Genomic DNA, 20,181 nt, shown 5'->3' on the forward strand with positions numbered 1-20,181 from the left:
TCTCCTCCCCTGGAAGATTTCTGCCAGAGATTCCGAACCACTAGTCACAGAATGTGTGTCTGATATAGAATATGCTTCGCACTTGTTTCCACACACAGCTAATAATACATATTTGGGACAAACTAAGAGCAAAATATTCACTAGAACCATTCCCAAAGTATCACGGAGCTCATGTGTCATTAGAAAATTTTATCTTAATCTCTCGTCTCCTAGTGAATCGCTGTTCCATCTTTTCAACACTTGGAAAGACTTTTTATTATGATTAATTTTAAGGAGAAATAGATACATATACATACATAAATGTACATACACACATATCATTCATATCATCATCTTTCTTGTCCTGTTTAAGAGATTTGGGCAGTGCTTTCTCACCTTTTCAGAACCATTAATTTTTCTCTCTCTCGGCCATTCCCATTAACTTCCAAGCATGTAATTTCTTCAGTCTTTACAAAAATGAAAAAGAAATACGTCTGTTGACCTACAAGCTACAATACCTTTCCTCTGCTTACCTTCACAGTAAAACACCCTGAAGAACTGCTATATACTAATGATCCCCCAGTTTCACTCTTTCTTTCCTTGCTTGACTCTCTGTAGTCATGTCAAGGGTTTGTAACCTCTCCCATACCTCTGACCGCATCTCCCTCCCTCAGAAGACACCCCACAAACTGCTCTTGATGGCCACAGTGCTAAACCCAAAGGTTGATTCTCTGTCCTTATCTCAATTAACCTGTCAGTAGCATTTCACAGTTGACTACTCTATCCACTCTGTGAAATTTTCTTTCCCCCTTTGGCTTCAATGTCACTAGACTACCTGGTATCTCTTTCTACCTCAAGGGCTAGTGCTCATTGTTTTCTGCTGGTACCCCCATCACCTCAACTTCTAAACTTTGCAATATCTAATAGGTATTTAAATTGTAACACATCCAAAACCAAACTGCAGATCTTCCCCAGCACTTCACACAATCTTCATCTCGGTACATAGCAAGCAATTCATTCCTCCTACCAAAATCCTTGGAGACATCAGTAACTACCAACTTCTTTTCTATATTGTTGCCAAATAATCAGTAAACCTGTTGGCTTTCCTGTAAAGTGCTAGAATATTTCATATCTGACCACTTTTGACAGTCTCTGCTACTGTTACCCTAGTCTAAACTGCTCTCATTTTGTCATGTATCCTCTGTATTACTGGGATGGTCTCTAATCCGTGCTTATCCCTTCTGCTCTTGCCCTGTAGAGTCTGTTGTCAAAGCAGCAGCTAGACAGTTAAATCAGAACATGCCCTACCTCTCTTCAGAACTCCTTAATGTCTTTCATTCTCCAAAATTCATTCTCCTCACCATTGCTTATACCACCCTACAGATACTGGCCTTTGTTACCTTTCTGAGCCGATGACTATTCTCTATCTCGCTGACTCTGCTTCAGTAACATTTGCCAACTTGTTCCTTTATGGACATGCCAGGCACATGCATCTCTGGGTCTTGGCATTTGCTGTCCTGGTTTTCTCTTATTGGAACATTTCCCCTCCAGATATCTGCATGACTTTCATAGGTTTCAAGTGGTCACCAAAAGGCTACCTTTACAGCGAGGACTTCTCCGACTACTCATTTCAAAATCGCTGCCCCCAATTCCCCCCACTTACCACCCAAAACAAGGTGGTCCTTCCTATTTCTTCTCGTTCTTAAACACTAATGTCCATCTGACACGTTATATGTTCTAATTATTTATTTGTTTATGGTCTGTCTTTTTTCCCATTAAAGTTTAAATTTCATGATTACAGGAGTTTTGGTCTGTTTTGGATTCCCAGTGTTTAGAACAATACCTGACACCTAATAGGTACGCAATAAATATTTGTTGAATCAATGAACTGATTTGCCAAATTAAAATCAAAGAGGCTATTGATTTCCTGGCTCAAGTGAAAGTTGATTAATTTATTTAAAAAAAATTTTTTTTTAACATTTATTTATTTTTGAGACAGAGAGAGACAGAGCATGAACGGGGGAGGGGCAGACAGAGAGGGAGACACAGAATCGGAAGCAGGCTCCAGGCTCTGAGCCATCAGCCCAGAGTCCGACGCGGGGCTCGAAGTCACGGACCGCGAGATCGTGACCTGAGCTGAAGTCGGACGCTCAACCGACTGTGCCACCCAGGCGCCCCTGATTAATTTATTTAAAACAAACCCAAGAATTTAGCCTTCAACTGGTACCATCTATTTTCCTTTTACGTTATATTTTTGGAGGCAAAATAAGTCAGACATAATCTTTAATTTCTCACATCCACATATATCACAAGGAAGGTGTTGCTACATAAGGAGAAATGAAGAAATCATATTGCTTGGCTCAGAGCTATGATATTTGATGAATATTCTTTTTAAAAAATACATGTAGTTATGCACTTTTCTCATACGTAATCTGACCTTGGAGAAGGCTTTATATAATGTAGAAGGAAGCCACACCACAACACCAGTAGAGAAGTATATATTCTGTCTACATTGAATTACATCAAACACCTTTTTTATCATCAAGCATCGAGAATGACTGAAATTCAAAGCCTACTTATGGTGGCTAAATGGTCTTTAAAGTCCCTTGTGACCCTGTGTGTTTATAATCATTTATCTTCTAATTTCTCAGAAACCTTCTAAACTTGAGTTCTTTTGTTTTTCTCTGGCTTCTTTAAGACCAATTAGCTTGTATAGAAGAGACTAGTCTAGAGATGTCACTTCCATGCCTGCTGGTCAAAAGGAAATGCAATTTCAGTGAGTGTAAACTTCATCACACATGTTAATTAGAGCAATCAGTATCGACACCATAGCTTTAGAGAGTAGACCTCATGAAATAAACACAATGACATTATGCTTTCAGGATGAAATTCTACAAAAGCAAACGAATTGAAATTTCATTGGGAAAATATGAGTCTTGGCAATTCTTCTCTATTAGCCACCATAAGTATGGGTGTGACCCTTGTTAGGATTCTGGAGACTGCCAGTGGCTGAAGTAAATACATCAAAGATAACGACGCTTGCAAAATTGAACTGGAGTCTTAAGTCAGGAGAAAGACCCAGGTTAAAGACAACGACTGAGTTATTAGACACAGGAAAAGCTTGTGTAGGAAGAACGTTAGCTGTTGGGGTAAGAGAAGAAACTCAGAAGGAGTCAGTGGACATTTAGAAAGATGGCATGGTCATGGAAACCCATGCGAAGGCTTGAGCCAAAGGACACGTACGAGGAATCCAACGGATCAGATCCATGATAGATTATTCACGGCATTTGACAAAAGAGCTTCAGAGTGAAGTTAAGAGATATTTATTTCAGTTAACTCTGATACTGAAAAACAGACTGAAGAGAAAGCAGAGCTTTTGGGAGGGTGTACCTGTGTGTGCATGCACACATGTGTGCATATCTATATTTGAACATGTTTGTTCAGGGAAGAGTCAATATAATGGGAGAGATTAAAGATGCAAAAGAAAGAGAGGGTATGATTGATGCGGAGAATTAAAGTTGATATAAACAACAATAAATCGAAGGAAATGGGTGAATAAAATATCATTTATTGTGCATCTACTATATATTTAATACTTTCACATTTATTTCATTAAGTCCTAAAAACACCCTGTAAGGAATTTTCCGTTTGCAGATAAAGAAACTGAAGCTGAGAGAAAGCAAAGAGATTGTCCAAGGATGCAAACTTGGTATTTGATGAAGTTAGAATTCAAATCCAGAGCTGGCTGAATCCTGAGGCCCGAAGTGTAGAGAAAAATGGAAAATTTGGCAAACAAGTGAGGGGAATTCAGGGAGTTTAACAGGATGTTTAGAGCTGCAGAGTTAGGGTATTAAAACTGGGTCTGTGGACTTGCAAAAACTCTGTAATAGCCACTATGGTGCATTTAATGGGATTTTAGAAAGAGGTTGCTAAGTAGCTCCAAAAGCATAACAGAGAAATGAATTTGTAATGCATGCAGTTGAGTGCAGTTATGTGACTTGTTCCAGGTTCTTTAGTTCTAACAGAACATCAATACTGAACAAAGGCCAGAATTCTAAAATGTACTGTAGGCTGGCCTATTAAAAACATATACTGAAGATAGCAGTTGGGATAATTTAGAATTCTCTAAAACTAAACTTAAAAAAATCCTGAATGGAGAGAGAATATGACCAATTATTTTATTTACATCATGGGACCTAGTTAAGGATATTATTGGTTAAGTGAGATCAAACAAGCCCTTAAAGTTGACACTTACCTTCTGCTCCATCATTGAGTAAATACATGCTGAGCACCTCCAGTGCCCCTAACAGTGGGAAGGGAAGGGAGCCCATTACCGATTATCAGCTTCTAGACTTGTAAGAAAGAAGAACTACATTGGCAAAGCAGGGTGTGCAGCTACTTAGACAGAATAAGTATATACTAATATATACTAAATTAAATGAACACTCTACCAGAGAACAAATAGTATATAAAGCACCAAGTGAGCAATACTAAGACTGAGGGAGATAGTCAAGAAGAGTGATGTTCACTGGCCTAAACATAAAGTCTAACTTCTGAGTGACAGGTTCTCCACAGCAGTCAGTCCATCATTGCCTAATACAGGGATTCTCAAAGTGGTTTAACATCTACCTTTCTGTACCTTCATTCCAAACCCTGGACCATTTGAAAAAGTTCAGGGTCATTGTCGGTCAGCCAGACACTAGAGGGCAACAGCCCCCTCCCCCTCACACACACACACACACACACACACACACACACACACACACCACACACACACACACACAAGCCCACTGTCCACAGAGGCAAACAGCAGTGTTAGATTAAGTCAATGAGAGCAAGATGTTATAGGAATCTCATCACAGATGAAAACAATAGAAAGATTCCCAGTGAAGAGTCTGTCTGAAATTGCCAGCTAGAGAAAGTACATGGAAAGCTGATTTTGTAATTCCTAAATTTTAATGAAATGATTTATGATTAAGATCTTATTAACATATACATAAAACTACATAAGTGAACACTGTGGTGGAAGAAAAAAGATAATCAGTCTGAATGCTGTTCCTAAGAGAAATAAACATATGTTCTCCAATTCCATGCCAGCCAATAGAGGAGGATATATCTCCCTGTCCATTTACATAATGATGTCATCATTTTGTTAAGTGTTTTAAACTGATGGAGATGGGTGGGGTGACATATTCAAGATAATATAAGGAAGTAAGTGCTTAAAAGAAATTCTGATTTTTGCTGCATACTTTATATTGACTCAGAGACTATGTCTTTATCTGTGGCCAAAGTTTCAGCTTATTTTCAATTTTTCAGGCATTTTTTATTTAAAAGATAACATTTCAGAGGACTGAATTAATTGTCAATATTGCTATTTCTTATTTGAAATAGTCTGGGATCTCCTCTAGAACTTTGTTAAGTAAATCGTGGCTCACTCAATTGTAGATTTAAGCACCAACCCTTATCCTCTTGGTCCATCCACCTTTCATAGTAATTTTCTGAGGAGATGTTGTCAGAAACTGAAAATAGAGTAGTTTATTTGAAAGACCTTATGGATTTTAGAAATATATAGTATTATTATCTATAATAGTACTGAAAACATGAAAAAAAAGTATAGGTATTAATTAGATAACATTATGAAAGCTATCTGTTCACAATAGATTCCACTTATAGATTGTGTATAAATTATTAACTTCTCAAAGGAAAAATGTCATGAAGAAATTAAGAGATGTTATTTGAGCCTTCTCCTTTTTTTTTCTTTTCTCTTATTCTTCAAATAGTTTACATTAAGATATGGAGGGCATTTTGTTTGTGAATGCTTGCCAATGGTTCTTTTTTTTCCCTGTGTTTTAAAAAATCACAATTGGCTTTTTCCTTCTACCCATTTTATTCAAACATATCATGTTGTAATTCTCTGTGAAATCCTAAAATTAAGAGTGTTTCACTGATGGGCGATGAGGAAGAATTGAACATATCAGTCAGTTAGTTGGGGGCAAAATATGTTTGAAATTAAAAATATGTATTTCTTGTGCACAGAAGTATGGTTCATTGGATTGTAAACCTCAAACCTGAATGAATATCAACTTCTTTCAACCATTCTGAAACAATAGTTAATGGAAAGTGGTTTTTTTTAAAGGAAAGTTTGAACATGTATGTGACAATCTAGATTTATCAGTGTGATTATAACATTAAAGCTATGTAAATATTGTTAATGAAACAATAAAGTACTGTAGCAGCCTAATGAGCTTGTATATTTTTTTCTCTATCAGGTTCAGATATACTCTTGAGAGACTTAGTTACCATAATTTCAATATAAAATTTCAACATGTGTTTCTCTGGCTTTCATTAAGGAGATAAGATATTTGGATTTATTTTAAATAAAATTGATGATTAGAAGAATAGTCAGAAAAGTAAATCAATAGGAAACACACTTTTTGATGTGTGTCACAACCTAACAGATATATTCCCATTTTCTTTACCACACATTTGCAAAAAGGTCTTTGGTAGCTTGAAAAATTATTGTACCTAATTATCCATAACCATAATATACCTTTATAAAACTGCTGTCCCTTGCAACAGTTATAGTCACTTCCTTACTGACATCAGAACACTCACAAAGTAACTGATGTAACCTGTTTATAATGGCAATGTCCACTATGGACATTCTGACAAAATGTAATAGCTCACGAAGAAACAAAATATATAACATCATTTAATAAGTTTTATAGCATAATTATCAAGTATAACTGCAAAATTAGAATGCAGCCATTATAAAAGAGTGAAGAGTCACTTACAGGCAGTGATTATTATCTATGTTATCCATACTAATCTATGAACAGAATCTCTCCATTACAAATGAGTACCTCTCATGTTTTGAGAATGTTATCTAATTAACACCTATACTTCTTTCATGTTTTCAGTACTACTATGGATAATAAAACCATAATGCCATCAACTTGAATCAGTGCTATTACTGCAAGAGCAGAGATCAAATATCCATGTGATGTGAGAGAAAAAGAAAATTATTTCCCATATCCATCACAATCCTACCTTTGAACTTAACATTCCTATCTACTGCCATTATTATCTAGTATCATGTTATTTATGGGGCACATGCAGTTTGCATGAAGCTGCATCTGTTAAAAGGGGAGTCTTCACTGGAGAACGAGAAGTGGAAGCCTTACTCTTTGAAAAAAAAATCAGAGCTTATGTTAGAAAGTAACCCTGGATGCTAAAGACTTTCACAGGCTTTCTTTTTTCCTTTCCTTTCCTTTTCTCTTTTCTTTTTTTTCTTTTCTTTTCTTTTCTTTTCTTTTCTTTTCTTTTCTTTTCTTTTCTTTTCCCTTTCCTTTCCTTTCCTTTCCTTTCCTTTCCTTTCCTTTCCTTTCCTTTCCTTTTCTTCTTTTCTTTTCTTCTTTTTTAGAGAGAGAGAGAGAGTGAGTGCATGCACAAGCATGAGCAGGGGAGGGGTAGAGAGGGAGAGAGAGTATCTTAAGCAGGCTTCACGCCCAGCACAGAGCCTTATGTGGGACTCAATCTCATGACTGTGAGATCATGACCTGAGCTGAAATCAAGAGTCGGATGCTTAACTGACTAAGCCACCCAGGCGCCCCTTCCACAGGAAATTTTAACTTAAGTCCACCAGAGGTTAAAAATTTGAGAATAAGGTTGTAGAGAATTGAGACAGGCAACCAAGATGGACTGCACAACAGTACTGTAGGCAATGACGCAAAGCTGAATTGATTCATTAGCTTACCTGAGACAGATACCATACCATTGGTCAATGGCTATATAGAGTGGATAATTACTAAAGTGAATGCACTCATCAGATATGTGAGAATCACTATCTAAAATCTTTTCAGGAATAAAAATAATTCTTATTCACGATTTGAAGGACATAGAATAATAATAAGTACTTTTAAAAATTTTGTTACAAACCCTTATTTATGTATTTATTTATTTTTGTTTCTGTATTTATTTTAAATAAAAGCAAAAGATATCCTATTGTAATTCATTGTGAATGATATCCATGCTATTCTGGTAACTACTTTGTTATTTCTTAAAAGTGGGGAAAAAGTTAGATTGGTTGTCATTTGACTCTCTGGAATCCACAAATATGATTAGTTTATGGAAGTCCAGTATTACATTGACTTAACCTAATAATCAGAATGAATGGTAAAATGACCAGAAGCTACTCATTGTATTTCAATGTTCTTTATTAACTGTTCATTGGCAATAAAATTATTTATTTTATGAGAGTCAAAAGACAAATTTTGACATATTCGCCAATTATTTTCTTATGTTTTCCAAAGAGCCATCAGAAGCATAATTCACTTTCACAAGCTAAATGTACATAACATTTCTCTTGTTACAAGAGAAAATAATTGCTCTTCTAAAGCTGATTATGAAAACACGAAATGTGTTCTATGTATTAAGGTAGTATCCCCTCCTTCAAAATCTTCCCTTGGTGGTATTCTTGCTAAAATCTAGACTAATATGCTTCTGAAATTTCAGGCTTTAACCTACATAATTAGGATGAGGGACTTAACAGCATGAGAAAAGGAAGCCCCTGTGAGAAACACATTTAAGTAACATGAATTAACTTTTTATTAAGTAGACTTTTTGAATGATTTTAAAAATGTATTCTTTTAACCTATCAATTATTCATCTAATTTCATGTGCCTAACAGTGTCTTACTTAGACTCCTGAATGAAAGAATAAATGTAATAGGGTTTCATTTCCTTCTCACCATCTCCCCTCCAATATGGAACAGGCTGTATAGAAACCAGAAAGACAAGCTTTTTAAAAGCTTTCTAGGGGAGGGAGCGTGGAGTCAGAGCTGGTTTATGGCGATGCTAAAACAAGCTGATCTATCTTGCAAAATGCTTTTTCAGGACCAAAAGACACTACAAACTAGCTGAGAAGCAGCATCATTCCCGAAAGAGTAATGTGCATACAGGCACGCACACACACACACATACGTGCGCGTGCAAACACACTTATTTTATAAAAAGCGTCCTAGAGATAAAATGGAAAAAAAAAACTTACTGAGAAGTCTTCAAAGATTTTCTTGAGTTCTTTGTGACCATGCCTTTCAGCGATATGTGCTGGATCTGAACCCTCCAAATTTTTCACCTTAGATGCCCAGGTTGCTCCTGAACATTGAAGCAAATGGATAGCTAAGTTCTTTAAACCAAATTTTGCTGCACAGTGGAGAAGGGTTGGAAGTTCCTTGAGATGAGTATCTGTAAGGATGAGAGGTAATAGGATTAATATGTTTTTATCATACCTGGAACTCCATAAGAAAAAGTTGAACACAATCTACTCCTAAAAGTAGTTCTCGCAAAGCAGAACAGATTTTTGTGTGATTTTTCATCGGTGGTTTTAACAATGTAGCATCTCTTCCTTTCTATTTCTCATCTTACAATGAATATAAACTAATATTCTCATTAGTATTAATGCCTCACTCTTACTTGTGGGATAATTTTAATTTGGAAAGACACACCAACCTCTTAAATATAAAACAAAACAAAAATATCACATTGTAATAACTCCTTTTGAAGATACTTTGACATGAGGCAAATACTAAATAACAATATTAAATAGGTTCCTTTTTGTATTTTCTGCTGTCACGCCTGGTTTGCTTCCTTCTGAAGTTGAAACGGACACATAATTCCTGGAGGGGTTATATTAGATTCTTTCAAAAAGGAACTGCAACAGAAAATACAGGCGAGCACTTTTATGAACATCTTCAGTACGGAAATTTCCATCAGGATTTTACAGCTTTTGTATCAATGTTTTGGAGTTTGAATTTCATAATTAGTTATTAGCTATCAATTAGAAGTATTAATTATGCATCACTATAAAATGGTGAATGTAAACAGCTACCTCAGTGACAAAACACACACAGATGAGTGATGGTTTGTTATTAGTCTTTATTTTCACAACTAGCTAGAAAAAATGCGGTATAGAAACTACACATCAGCTTGCTTTAATAGCTGTGGCATTATCAGAAGCAAGCAGTGTGAAGACGTATGGCAACAGAAAGAAAGGTGTCAAAGCAAAAGTCAATTCTCTTCCATAGTGTTTTGGAAAACTGAATCTGGCCTCATTTTCCTCTTTGCTATATTGTAGGCTAAAGGGAAACAAAAGGAAAAGAGAGCAGAATTAGACTTTGAGTTTTCAATTCACCTGAGTGTCTTGGGGCACAGTAAATTAGTTTGTTGGTTTGCATGTTTTAACAGAAGACAAAACAAAAGAAAAACTTCCAGGATACATTAAGAACTTACTGTAAGGCAATATTTTACCCTTCAAAATGTGTTAGAACTAAACGGCTATATGTAAATCTGTGGTTATATTTCAATGATAAGTGCACTGGTCCCTTCTTATATTGTGTGCAGTGGGTCAAAATTTATCAAATATTTTATGAAGATGAGCTTGTGAAAGCTGAAACTGTCTAAGGTAGGTACCATTTTCAAAATGAAAAATTATGTATTTTCTTAAAAAGGTATTAAGGTAGAATTTTTTATTTATTTTCATTAAAGGTCATTATAAAATATAATTTTCTGCTGTAATTAAACCAGGGCAAAATTAGGAAGAAAAATATTCACATGATAACATGAGATTTTTACATGCCCTGGGTCATCTCTCTCACTGCCACACCATACAATGAACAAAAAACATCATCACCTCCCAATCAATGCTTTACGCATTATTCCTGCACATTGCTATTCTGGTGAACTTTTACATCACTGTCAATACAGCTTAAAATGTTATTTTCATTAAATAAATGTTTAATCATTATAGGAATACAGTCACCTTTTCATGTCACCTACCTCCTGTCAGTGAATTCCTCAAGTTTAAGATAATATAATATTAAAAACAACAAACTTCATTAAGAATCTCTCTTGTGCATGAAAAAGAGTAACAAGTATTGTAACAAGCAGTCATGGTTTTCCAGGGTACCTTTCCTAACAGCTGTGCTGAACCATGTTTTCTGATACACAAATTAAGATTATAGTGATCATGCTAAAGATACTAGAGGTCTGAAGGTTGGCTTCTTTATTTTCCGTTTCTCTACTTCATTTTTAGTGGTAGCTTAAAATCCATTAATCTACTAGAAGGCTTTTTGAAGTTACAGACATGACAGAGCCTTAGACGGTATCTTTCCAGTTTCCTACCCAGTAATAGAATTGTATTCCCAGAGGCCATAAGAGATGATCTGGGTACTGCTTGCATACCACTAATGACAGAGTGCTCTTTACTTCCCAAGGCGGCCTGTGTTTTGGTTAGACAACACTGATTAGTGGATAATTACGACTTCTGTTGGGGTGAAATGTATTTCCTCTAAATTCTCATGTATTCTAATCCTTTGGGCAATATAGAACACGATAGCTACAAAGGCACAGGTATTTACTACGTGAACTTCAACAAGCTACTAATTATCTGAGCCTAGCCTTCTCTTCCAAGTCATAGGGCTATTGAGATAATTAAGTGACTTAACAGAAAAAGTGCCCAGGAAAGTGGCTGAAACATAGTAGGCATTCAATAAATATTAGTTTCCTCCCTTTATCTCTACTGCATCAAATAGTTTAAGGCATCCTTGTCCTAATTTATCTTTGTTCCAACATTAAAATCTCTGATTCTTTCCATTATTCCCAAGTACTAACCATCCTGAGAGCTTGACTCCAGAATAGTTGGTCCTTTACAAAACGATGAATCAGTTTTAAACCTGCTTAAACAATCATTTACAGCAATATTTTTCATTATCTTGGATCGGGTTATTTTGCCTGCTTATTTTCACTAAGTAGGAAATGCTCAGCCTGCTAATATACATGGTCAATAACTAAAAATTTCTAATTTAAGTTTTTTTTTTTAATTAAAGCATGACAGAGTTAACCTTTCACAGAATTTGAAATGATGCAGAGGAGCTATGTTAGTTATTTTAATGTTAATTAAATCATGATCTTTAGCTTATTTTTGTAGAACATCAAATTAAATATACTCAGTATGTGCATATATTATATTTATATATATGTGAATAAAGGTATTCATGTCAATAAAGGTACCATTATGCTAAGAATTAGTTCCGGCTTTTAGGTATACTTTTTATAAAATCATACTTTTTCTATCTTCACCTTGCTTTGATTATTACGGGAATTTAAGACATGAATGGATTCCTCTGTATCTGAAATAGGCCTGTCCGTAATCACATAATCACTAATGTTTTTGTGTAAAGATATTTATGTTCATAGAGTTTATTTTTTTAAGTATAATTTAAATTTGCACTGATGAGTTTGATGAATTTTGACAGTTCTATACACCATGTAACCACAGCCGAAAATAAGCTAAAGAAAGCTTCTATTACCACAGAAAATCCTCTCATGTTCCCTTCTAGTCAATTCTCCACTTCAGAAGCAACTACCTGCTAATTTTTATCAACATAGGTAAGTTTTATTTCTTCTTGGATTTCATAGAAGTGGAGTCATAGCCACTTGTGTACTGCATTGCATTCTGGCCTCTATTTCTGATGAGAAGTCAGATATCATTTTTGTAATTGTTTTCCTGTACGGAATGTGCTTTCTCCAGCACAAACTCCCCACCCTCGCTCCCTTCCTCCTTCAACTACTTTTAAGATTTTATCTTTATTTTTGATTTTCAGCTGTTTAACTATGGTGTGTAGGTATGACATTTTTGTATTCATTCTTTTAAAATTATTAAAAAATTTTTTTAAATCCTTATTTATTTTTGAGAGAGAGAGAGAGAGCGAGAGCAAGCGGGGGGTAACAGAGAGAGAAGGAAACAGGATCTGAAGCAGGCTCCAGGCTCTGAGCTGTTAGCACAGAACCCGATGCAGGGCTTTAACTCAAAATCCGCGAGTTTGTGACCTGAGGCAAGTCGGACGCTCAACTGACTGAGCCACCCAGGCGCCCCTAAAACAATTTTTTTAAATGTTTATTTTTTGAGAGAGAGACAGAGAGACAGAGAGAGAGAGAGAGAGAGAGAGAGAGCATGAGTCAGGGAGGGCAGATAGAGAGGGAGACACAGAATCCAAAGCAGGCTCCAGGCTCCGAGCTGCCAGCACAGAGACCGACGCAGAGCATGAATCCATGAACCCTGAGATCATGACCTGAGTCGACGCTGGACACTTAACTGACTGAACCTCTCAGATGCCCCAACATTTTTGTATTTATTCTGCTCATGGGGTGACAGGGCTTACTGAATCTGTGGACTGATGTCATTCATCAATTTTGGGTCATTCTTGGCAATTATTCCTTCAAATACTTTGTTGCCCCATTCTCTGTCACCGTTACTAAAGAAATACAATTATACATGTATTAGATTATCTAATATTATCCTATATAGTCTGGATCAGAATCAAGTCAAATTAATGTATAGATGAACTGAGCTAGTTCTTTTTTTATGGCTTTATTTTGAATCTGGAGTTTTCATCTCTTTTTCAGTTTGAATAATTTACTTTGTCTTCAAATTTACTGATTCACTTTGTTGTTTCTATAATGAAGCCCATCTAATTTTTAAATTTTTTCAGATATTGTCTATCTCTAGGATTTCCTTTTTTATTATAATTTCCATTTCTCTGATAAAATTGTTCTCATTTTACTCATGTTGCCTGACTTTGACAATACATTCTGTAACATATTTATCATAGTTACTTTAATGTTCCATCTGATAATTTCAACAACTGAAACACTTCTGTCTGCATCTAATCATTGTCTCTTTTCTTGACCAAGGGTCACCTTTTATTCCTTCTTCATATTTCTTGTAATATTTTATTGTATGCTGAGCATTGTATTAAAGAACCAAAGTAAATATCTATCCCCAGAATAAGGCGCACTATTTCTTCAATCAGACAACTGACTCAAATTTATCTGTAGATGAGCTGAGCTTGGCCAATTTTGTGTCTTTACCTAGCTTCAATTACCCACTGGCCTCAAATATTTTGAGGGCAGGATCATAACTTTCTTCAGAACAGCTTGGAATCTGAGCCCTGGTGAGAATCTAGAAATCTCAGTTGCTGTACAGACTGGCTATCAGCTTTTGGGTCACTATATAATTCTCTCTTCTCTCCAGTTATACCTCCAGACTTCTTCACATCAGAGTACCTTGGATTTTATGGGACCTCCGTAGTACACTCAGTTAAGGAAGACTCCTTACCATCCCAATAGGTTGGAGGGATTTCTTCCAGCTTTTATGCCTCTCTGTATTTAGAACTTTCTTTCCATACGGTAAGAGCTTTGGTGGGATTTGTCTCAGCAAACCTGCCTCCCTTTCACTCTTCAGCAGCCACTAAGCAGGTCTTCAGGGAAGACTCAGACATGTTTTCCAAGGACTTCTCTCAGTTTTTCTGCCCTCCAGCTATTGGTATACTAGCTCTGTGCAGTTACAACAGCCTACAAAAGAGAGATAGTGGGTGATGCAGACCCACCCTGTAATTGGGGCTCTTTCGGATTTTTGTCCATCACACTAGCCTAAATATAGCCATTAAAAGTATGCTAAATGTTCAGCTGCTTTCTCTTTATTCCTCATCAATACTTCTTTTTTTTTTTTTTACAAAATATAATTTATTGTCAAATTGGTTTCCATACAACACCCAGTGCTCATCTCAACAAGTGCCCTCCTCCATGCCCATCACCCACTTTCCCCTCTCCCCCACCCCCCATCAACCCTCAGTTTGTTCTCAGTCCTTAAGAGTCTCTTATGGAGTTCTTATTGCTCTGTAAGGAACGAAGGAAGTCATAAATTTCTTCTTTCTTGTGAAAGCCTTGTCTCTTTCTGGAATTTAGTTCATTTAGATTTCTTTTGTCATTCACTTTCTGCTGAACTGACTTTGAAAATCATCTTGCTTGTTGTTGTTACAATGGAAACAAAAGACTCTTGTGATGTTGCACATGGTAATGAGAAACAGAAGTCCTATTAATCTTAGCTCATACACCATTTAGCAATTTTCTTAAACTTACAGTATTTATTTTATAAACAGTTTATAATCTTACTTATTGGATTAAAATAATGGATACCTTAAGAATATATAAAAGGCTTTTTAAAGTTTGCTTAATCTGCAGTGTACCTCTGCTTCATTTCACGGAAATTTTCATTGAATTAATCAAGATTCATTGCGTCTATTTTTATTATCAGGTGTAAATAAGAAGCCACAATTCACACTAAAGAGTGGTCAATTTGATTTTGACTTTTTTTTTTTTTTGGACAAAATAAATTTTCAGGTTTCAGTTGTTTCAACCAATGTCTGTTGAATGGTAATTTCAGAAGAGCAGAATTAAATGGTTTGGGGGTATTTTTCAAGGAAAATTCAATTTCACCAGTTTTGCAAATAAAAATTAATAGGTGAGTTGGCACACAGTAAAGAAATTGAGTCATACATTTATTTGTGTTGAGCCATTTCTAACAGTTCAAGATAATCCCTATAAAAGATGATGGCCAATAATTAGATTAAAGTAATCAAACCAAAGCTTTCAAAAGATTAACTTAGCTCACCAGAATAATAGAATGGGAATATATACCCAAGGTTAGAATATAAGCTTTAAAAATTTAAAAGATGACTACGCAAACTGGAAGCTCATGACCATGTAATCCATTTGTTCTCATAAATCACTATCTGGAATCATAAATATTTATTCACTCAAAGTAGAATGACCAGGTGACCACCATAGGACAAAACAATGAAACACAAAACAAAGAGAAGATAAAAAGTCAGGAGATCTGCCTTCTAATCCCAGCTCAGCCACAAAATCTATAATGCTTAAGAAAGCTCCTTCATCTTCCTGGACCTTTGTTTCTTCATTTACAAAATTAGAGGACTGGGGACTTCTGATTTTCTTCTGGGTTAGAGGCCATGTCACAGATGGTTTTAGGGTCACTTTCCCTGGATGTTAATCGGATGCCAATTAAAGGAGTAAGGATGACATTTGCGAGAGTTGAAGAAAGGTAATAATTTTCATTCCTCTCATCAGAGGATTTGGAGTCTGATAAAATATTAGTATTTCTATGGGCTGTAAAGTGGAGCATTGCTGCGTGTTGGAATCTGATTGCTCTGTGACAGGAGAAACACCCATGTGACATGTGAGGTGCCATTCTTCACATCCTGTCTTAACAGTAGACATATAATCCTATTTACAATTTCAAGCAACAAAAAATACTGCCAGGGTTATTATATTTCTAAAGCCTTGACAATGTAAATTGAATGCACAAGGGAAATAATGGTCTATCAAATCTCTTTGCTGCAGTTTTGTTATTATCTTTTGAATTACATAAAATAAGAGTGGGAAGTGCATAGATACACATTTTAGTATGAACCTCAATTTTGTATTCACCTCCTTAATTATTCCCATTGCATTCTTGTCACTAAAATAGTCTCTTAAATATTTAAGAGAAAATATTGAAAGCTGTATCCATTTTGCATGTCCCTTGTTAATTGTCTCAAGAAACCTCATGTAAGATCTTCTTTTTCTTCTTCTTTTGTTTTTTTTTTTTTTTTTTTTTACAATTTTTTTAGTTAAAATGGTTAAATTCCTAATCGACATTATATTCAATGCAATCCTGGTTTCATCTTAATATATAAAGTTCAAAATAATACCTTTTATTATTATAGACCTTAAAATTCTAAAACTTAATATTTATTTTGAGAGGCAATATTGTGCAGTTAAAGCTTAAACATTGGGGCTTTTGACGAGATCAACCAGGTGCGTTCAGGGTGGTATGGCCGTAGACAAACATTGGGGCTTCTGAACCAGACTGTATGGATCCTAACTCTAGCATTTACTAATGGTGTAATTTGGGCAAGTAACTTGAACTTTCTTTGTCTCAATTTTCTCAACCTTTAAATGAGGATAATAATGTCTATCAATAAGCTATTAAACCTAGGTTCAATGTATTCTTTCATACAAACAGTTATAGTTGATCCTCATTATTTGGGAATTCCATATTTGCAATTTTCCTACTCATAAAAATTTACGTATACTTCCAAATCAAAACTTGTGGCCCTTTTATGGTCATCTGAAGAAATGTACAGAGCTGTGAAAAATCTGAGTCATTCAAAGCGCATGTTGCCAACAGGTCGGACAAGGCAACACCCTGCCTTAATTTAACTCTTATACTTGAAACAAATGTCGTTTTTGTGGTCTATGTAGTGCCACATGTTTCCCATTTTTGTGGGTTTGTTGGTGGTGGTGATGGTGATTCAGCTGTTGAAAGTGCCCCCCTGGCATAGGACAGAGGTGCTGCCTGGTGATCCTAAGCACAAGAAGGATGTGATGTACTTTATGAAGAAAAAATGTCAGATAGGCTTTGTTCAGGCATGAATTATAATGATATTTTTGTTGAGTTTAATGCTAGTGAATCAAAAATATATATTAAGTGCTGTGTTTTTAAACAGAAACATGCCTAAAATGAGGTTATGTATTGATGGATTGACAGAAATGTGACCACAGGTTTGCAGGAAGCTAACCCTGTATTTCTCCTAGAGCAATGGTTCAGTATTCTCTACTCAGTGACTTTATAGTATGTAACTACTGTGAATAGTGAGAATCAACTATATTTTAACACAATCTAAAGGTCCATTTTCCTTTTTAGAGAGAGAGAGCTCAGAATTTGTTTCCCATCATGGCCAGGCATTTTCAAAAGCATGGCACCTTCTCTTCTCTCTTCCACACAGTTAGGGAGGCTCTGAGTTCAATCCTGTGCACTGCTCCTCAGGGGGAAGCCAGGAAAGGCATGGGGCTAGAGGAGGAAGCTGTGAACATTCTAGCCCATGGTTTCTGAGGCATTCACCTTGGCTGTCTCTGTGTTTAGGGCTTACAAAGTTAAAATCCAAACTGAGCATGGTTAGAGCCCACATTGGCAACCACTCTGGAGGCAGAAAGAACAATTCTAGGGCCTTGACGGTGTGTTGTTTATTTTCCTACTCTCCAGGCTTAGGCAAAACAACAGGAAAAACCAGATGAAAGTGAATCCTTATTCTGTTGTTCTCAGATAATATAAATTCCTTTGAGTGATTGTACACCTTTTAAATTTTGGTGAAATCTGTATATTTTGTTGTAACTAAATGCTTAAGACTTGGGAGTTTTGTAAAACTAAAAACAGAGTTCTGAAAGACTGATGTTCTAGCATGCAGAACATCTGAATGATGAAGTGACAAGAAGCATGAGAAATGAATGGAGCATGTAACCTTAAATCCAGAAAGAGTTCACTGCTCACTGAATACTCTAATAGATAGAATCCACCATGAAATGAGCCACAGTGGCAATGAGGAGAAAGAGGAAAAGAGGAAGAAGGAAGAAGAAGGGAAGGAAACATGATAGCTAATGAATGGAGCTGAAAAGTAGGAATTTCAGGCACATAGTTTCAGAATGAATGTTAGCAGAGCAGCAGAACATTTAAGTGACAGGTTGATGCAAGATGGTCTGATCCCAGTGAAGGAGTGTCTGGGGATGCACTGTAAAACACCTTATCCAGAGCAGTGGGTCAGGAATGGCCAGGGGAAATAAGGCTACATACAAATAAGTTTGAAGCCATCCATGAGGTGACAATAAACAGTCTGGGAGCTTGGACTCCATGCCTGGAGGTGATGTTGGAAGCAAAAGAAGATGTAGTGTCTTTATTAGCAGTTCTTAGAATGCTACCAATTAAAATTAAATCTCACAACATTTCAATAGGTTTATTATCCATTCCTCACTATCAGACAGTGATAGGTAATAAAAGGAGTGGGGTTGCTCCAAGTTCAACCAATCCAGTCAATCTATGGCTAACCTCTGTTTAAAATGGAAAAAAAAAAAATATATATATATATATATATATATAAAATAAAATAAGAAATCTCTAGAAACTTTATTTCTATACATGTGTGACTGTATTCTGTTTCTCTGCATTCATCTAAAAATGACTTATTAAAATTACCAACTTTATCTCTGCTGAATTTTGACAGTAAAAAACAAAAAATAAAAAACAAGAACCTAGAAAGAAGCCAGGAAAGAGCCTAGAAAGAGTCAGGAAACCTAGAACAACATAAACGTGGAAACTAGATGGGCTAAGTTGAGATCAGAGAGCTGGCCCCTCTCCAATGAGGCCATGACTTACATGTAGAAAGCTACCCAGTGGCCTTGGTGTGGGTCTTATGTGGAAATTCAAAGGATGTACAGCAGTAAACCAACATATCAGGCAAGGATGCTTGATTTCACTAGTAAGGAATATTCAGCATTTTTGAGGACTTATTATGGTCTTGAGCAACTGGTTTATTCTTTAAATATGTTAAGTAATTTTGACAATAAAAATGAACTAAAGCAAAGAGGAAAATCTGGGCAGTATGGGGGCATTAAAGGGACTGGTTAGGGCTTAGGTACCTTTGGGAACCATCATATATAATATAGGGACAGGATAAAAATGGAATAAAAGAATGTTTAGAGGAGCATCTAAATGTAGGATAGAAAATGAAACATGTTGGAAAAGCCTGTTAGAAGATATTTTCAGGAGCAAGGAGAAATAACTGATGGTCTGAATTAGAGTGGAGGCAGACAGGAATGGACAGGGAAGGCCAGAAATGTCAGACACTTCAAAAGAAAAGTTAATAGGACTTGATGTTTGAGTCTGCTGCTCTGAAAGAAAGAGGTGGATTAAGATAACATTCAGGTTCATGGCTACAAAGTTACAAGGTAACAGAAAGAGAAATTCATCAGGGAAGGTGACAATGATGGCCATGGAGAAGTATAGGTGTGGGTGCTGATGGGGTAGCTACCACAATAAATTATAAAGCAGTAAGTCAAATTAGACATATGTGTTTTTGAGTAGAAAATATTGGTTATAAACTTAGCTCCCAAGTCACCACAGAAAACTTGTCCTGTGGAAGAGAAAATATTCTGAAATAAGGCAAAGTCCTTTTTGCCATAGAAAGTAACATAATCACAGATCTGGGAATTAGGACATGAATTTCTTTAGGAATAATTTAGTTTACTACGCTAAACAGGTGATGTAAATCCAAAAGGCCTGCTCATGAAACAGGAAAGTAGTAATAGCTCTATAATTCAGCATGTCTTAATATTCTAAGCAATATCTGTTTTGCCTTGATCTGATAAATTCAGAGTATATCTCTTAACTGCACAATCAACACATCTTCAGTTTGCTAACTAGAATAAGATATTTTAGGAGATTTTTTTTACCTAGTAAGTTACAGTTACT

The 20,181-nt window shown here is 35.9% G+C and overlaps 1 protein-coding gene across 1 annotated transcript in view; it reads right to left on the reverse strand.

The window, feature by feature from the left end:
• Positions 1-20,181, reverse strand: part of BANK1 (B cell scaffold protein with ankyrin repeats 1) — a 310,669-nt gene that overhangs the window by 152,202 nt on the left and 138,286 nt on the right. Inside the window, exon 7 of the mRNA XM_042984124.1 lies at positions 9,028-9,224. Coding sequence (XP_042840058.1) covers positions 9,028-9,224 — 197 coding nt within the window. The remainder of the gene's footprint in view (positions 1-9,027; positions 9,225-20,181) is intronic.

Source organism: Panthera tigris, chromosome B1 (assembly GCF_018350195.1).
Source record: "Panthera tigris isolate Pti1 chromosome B1, P.tigris_Pti1_mat1.1, whole genome shotgun sequence".
In the NCBI taxonomy this organism is placed as follows: domain Eukaryota; kingdom Metazoa; phylum Chordata; class Mammalia; order Carnivora; family Felidae; genus Panthera; species Panthera tigris.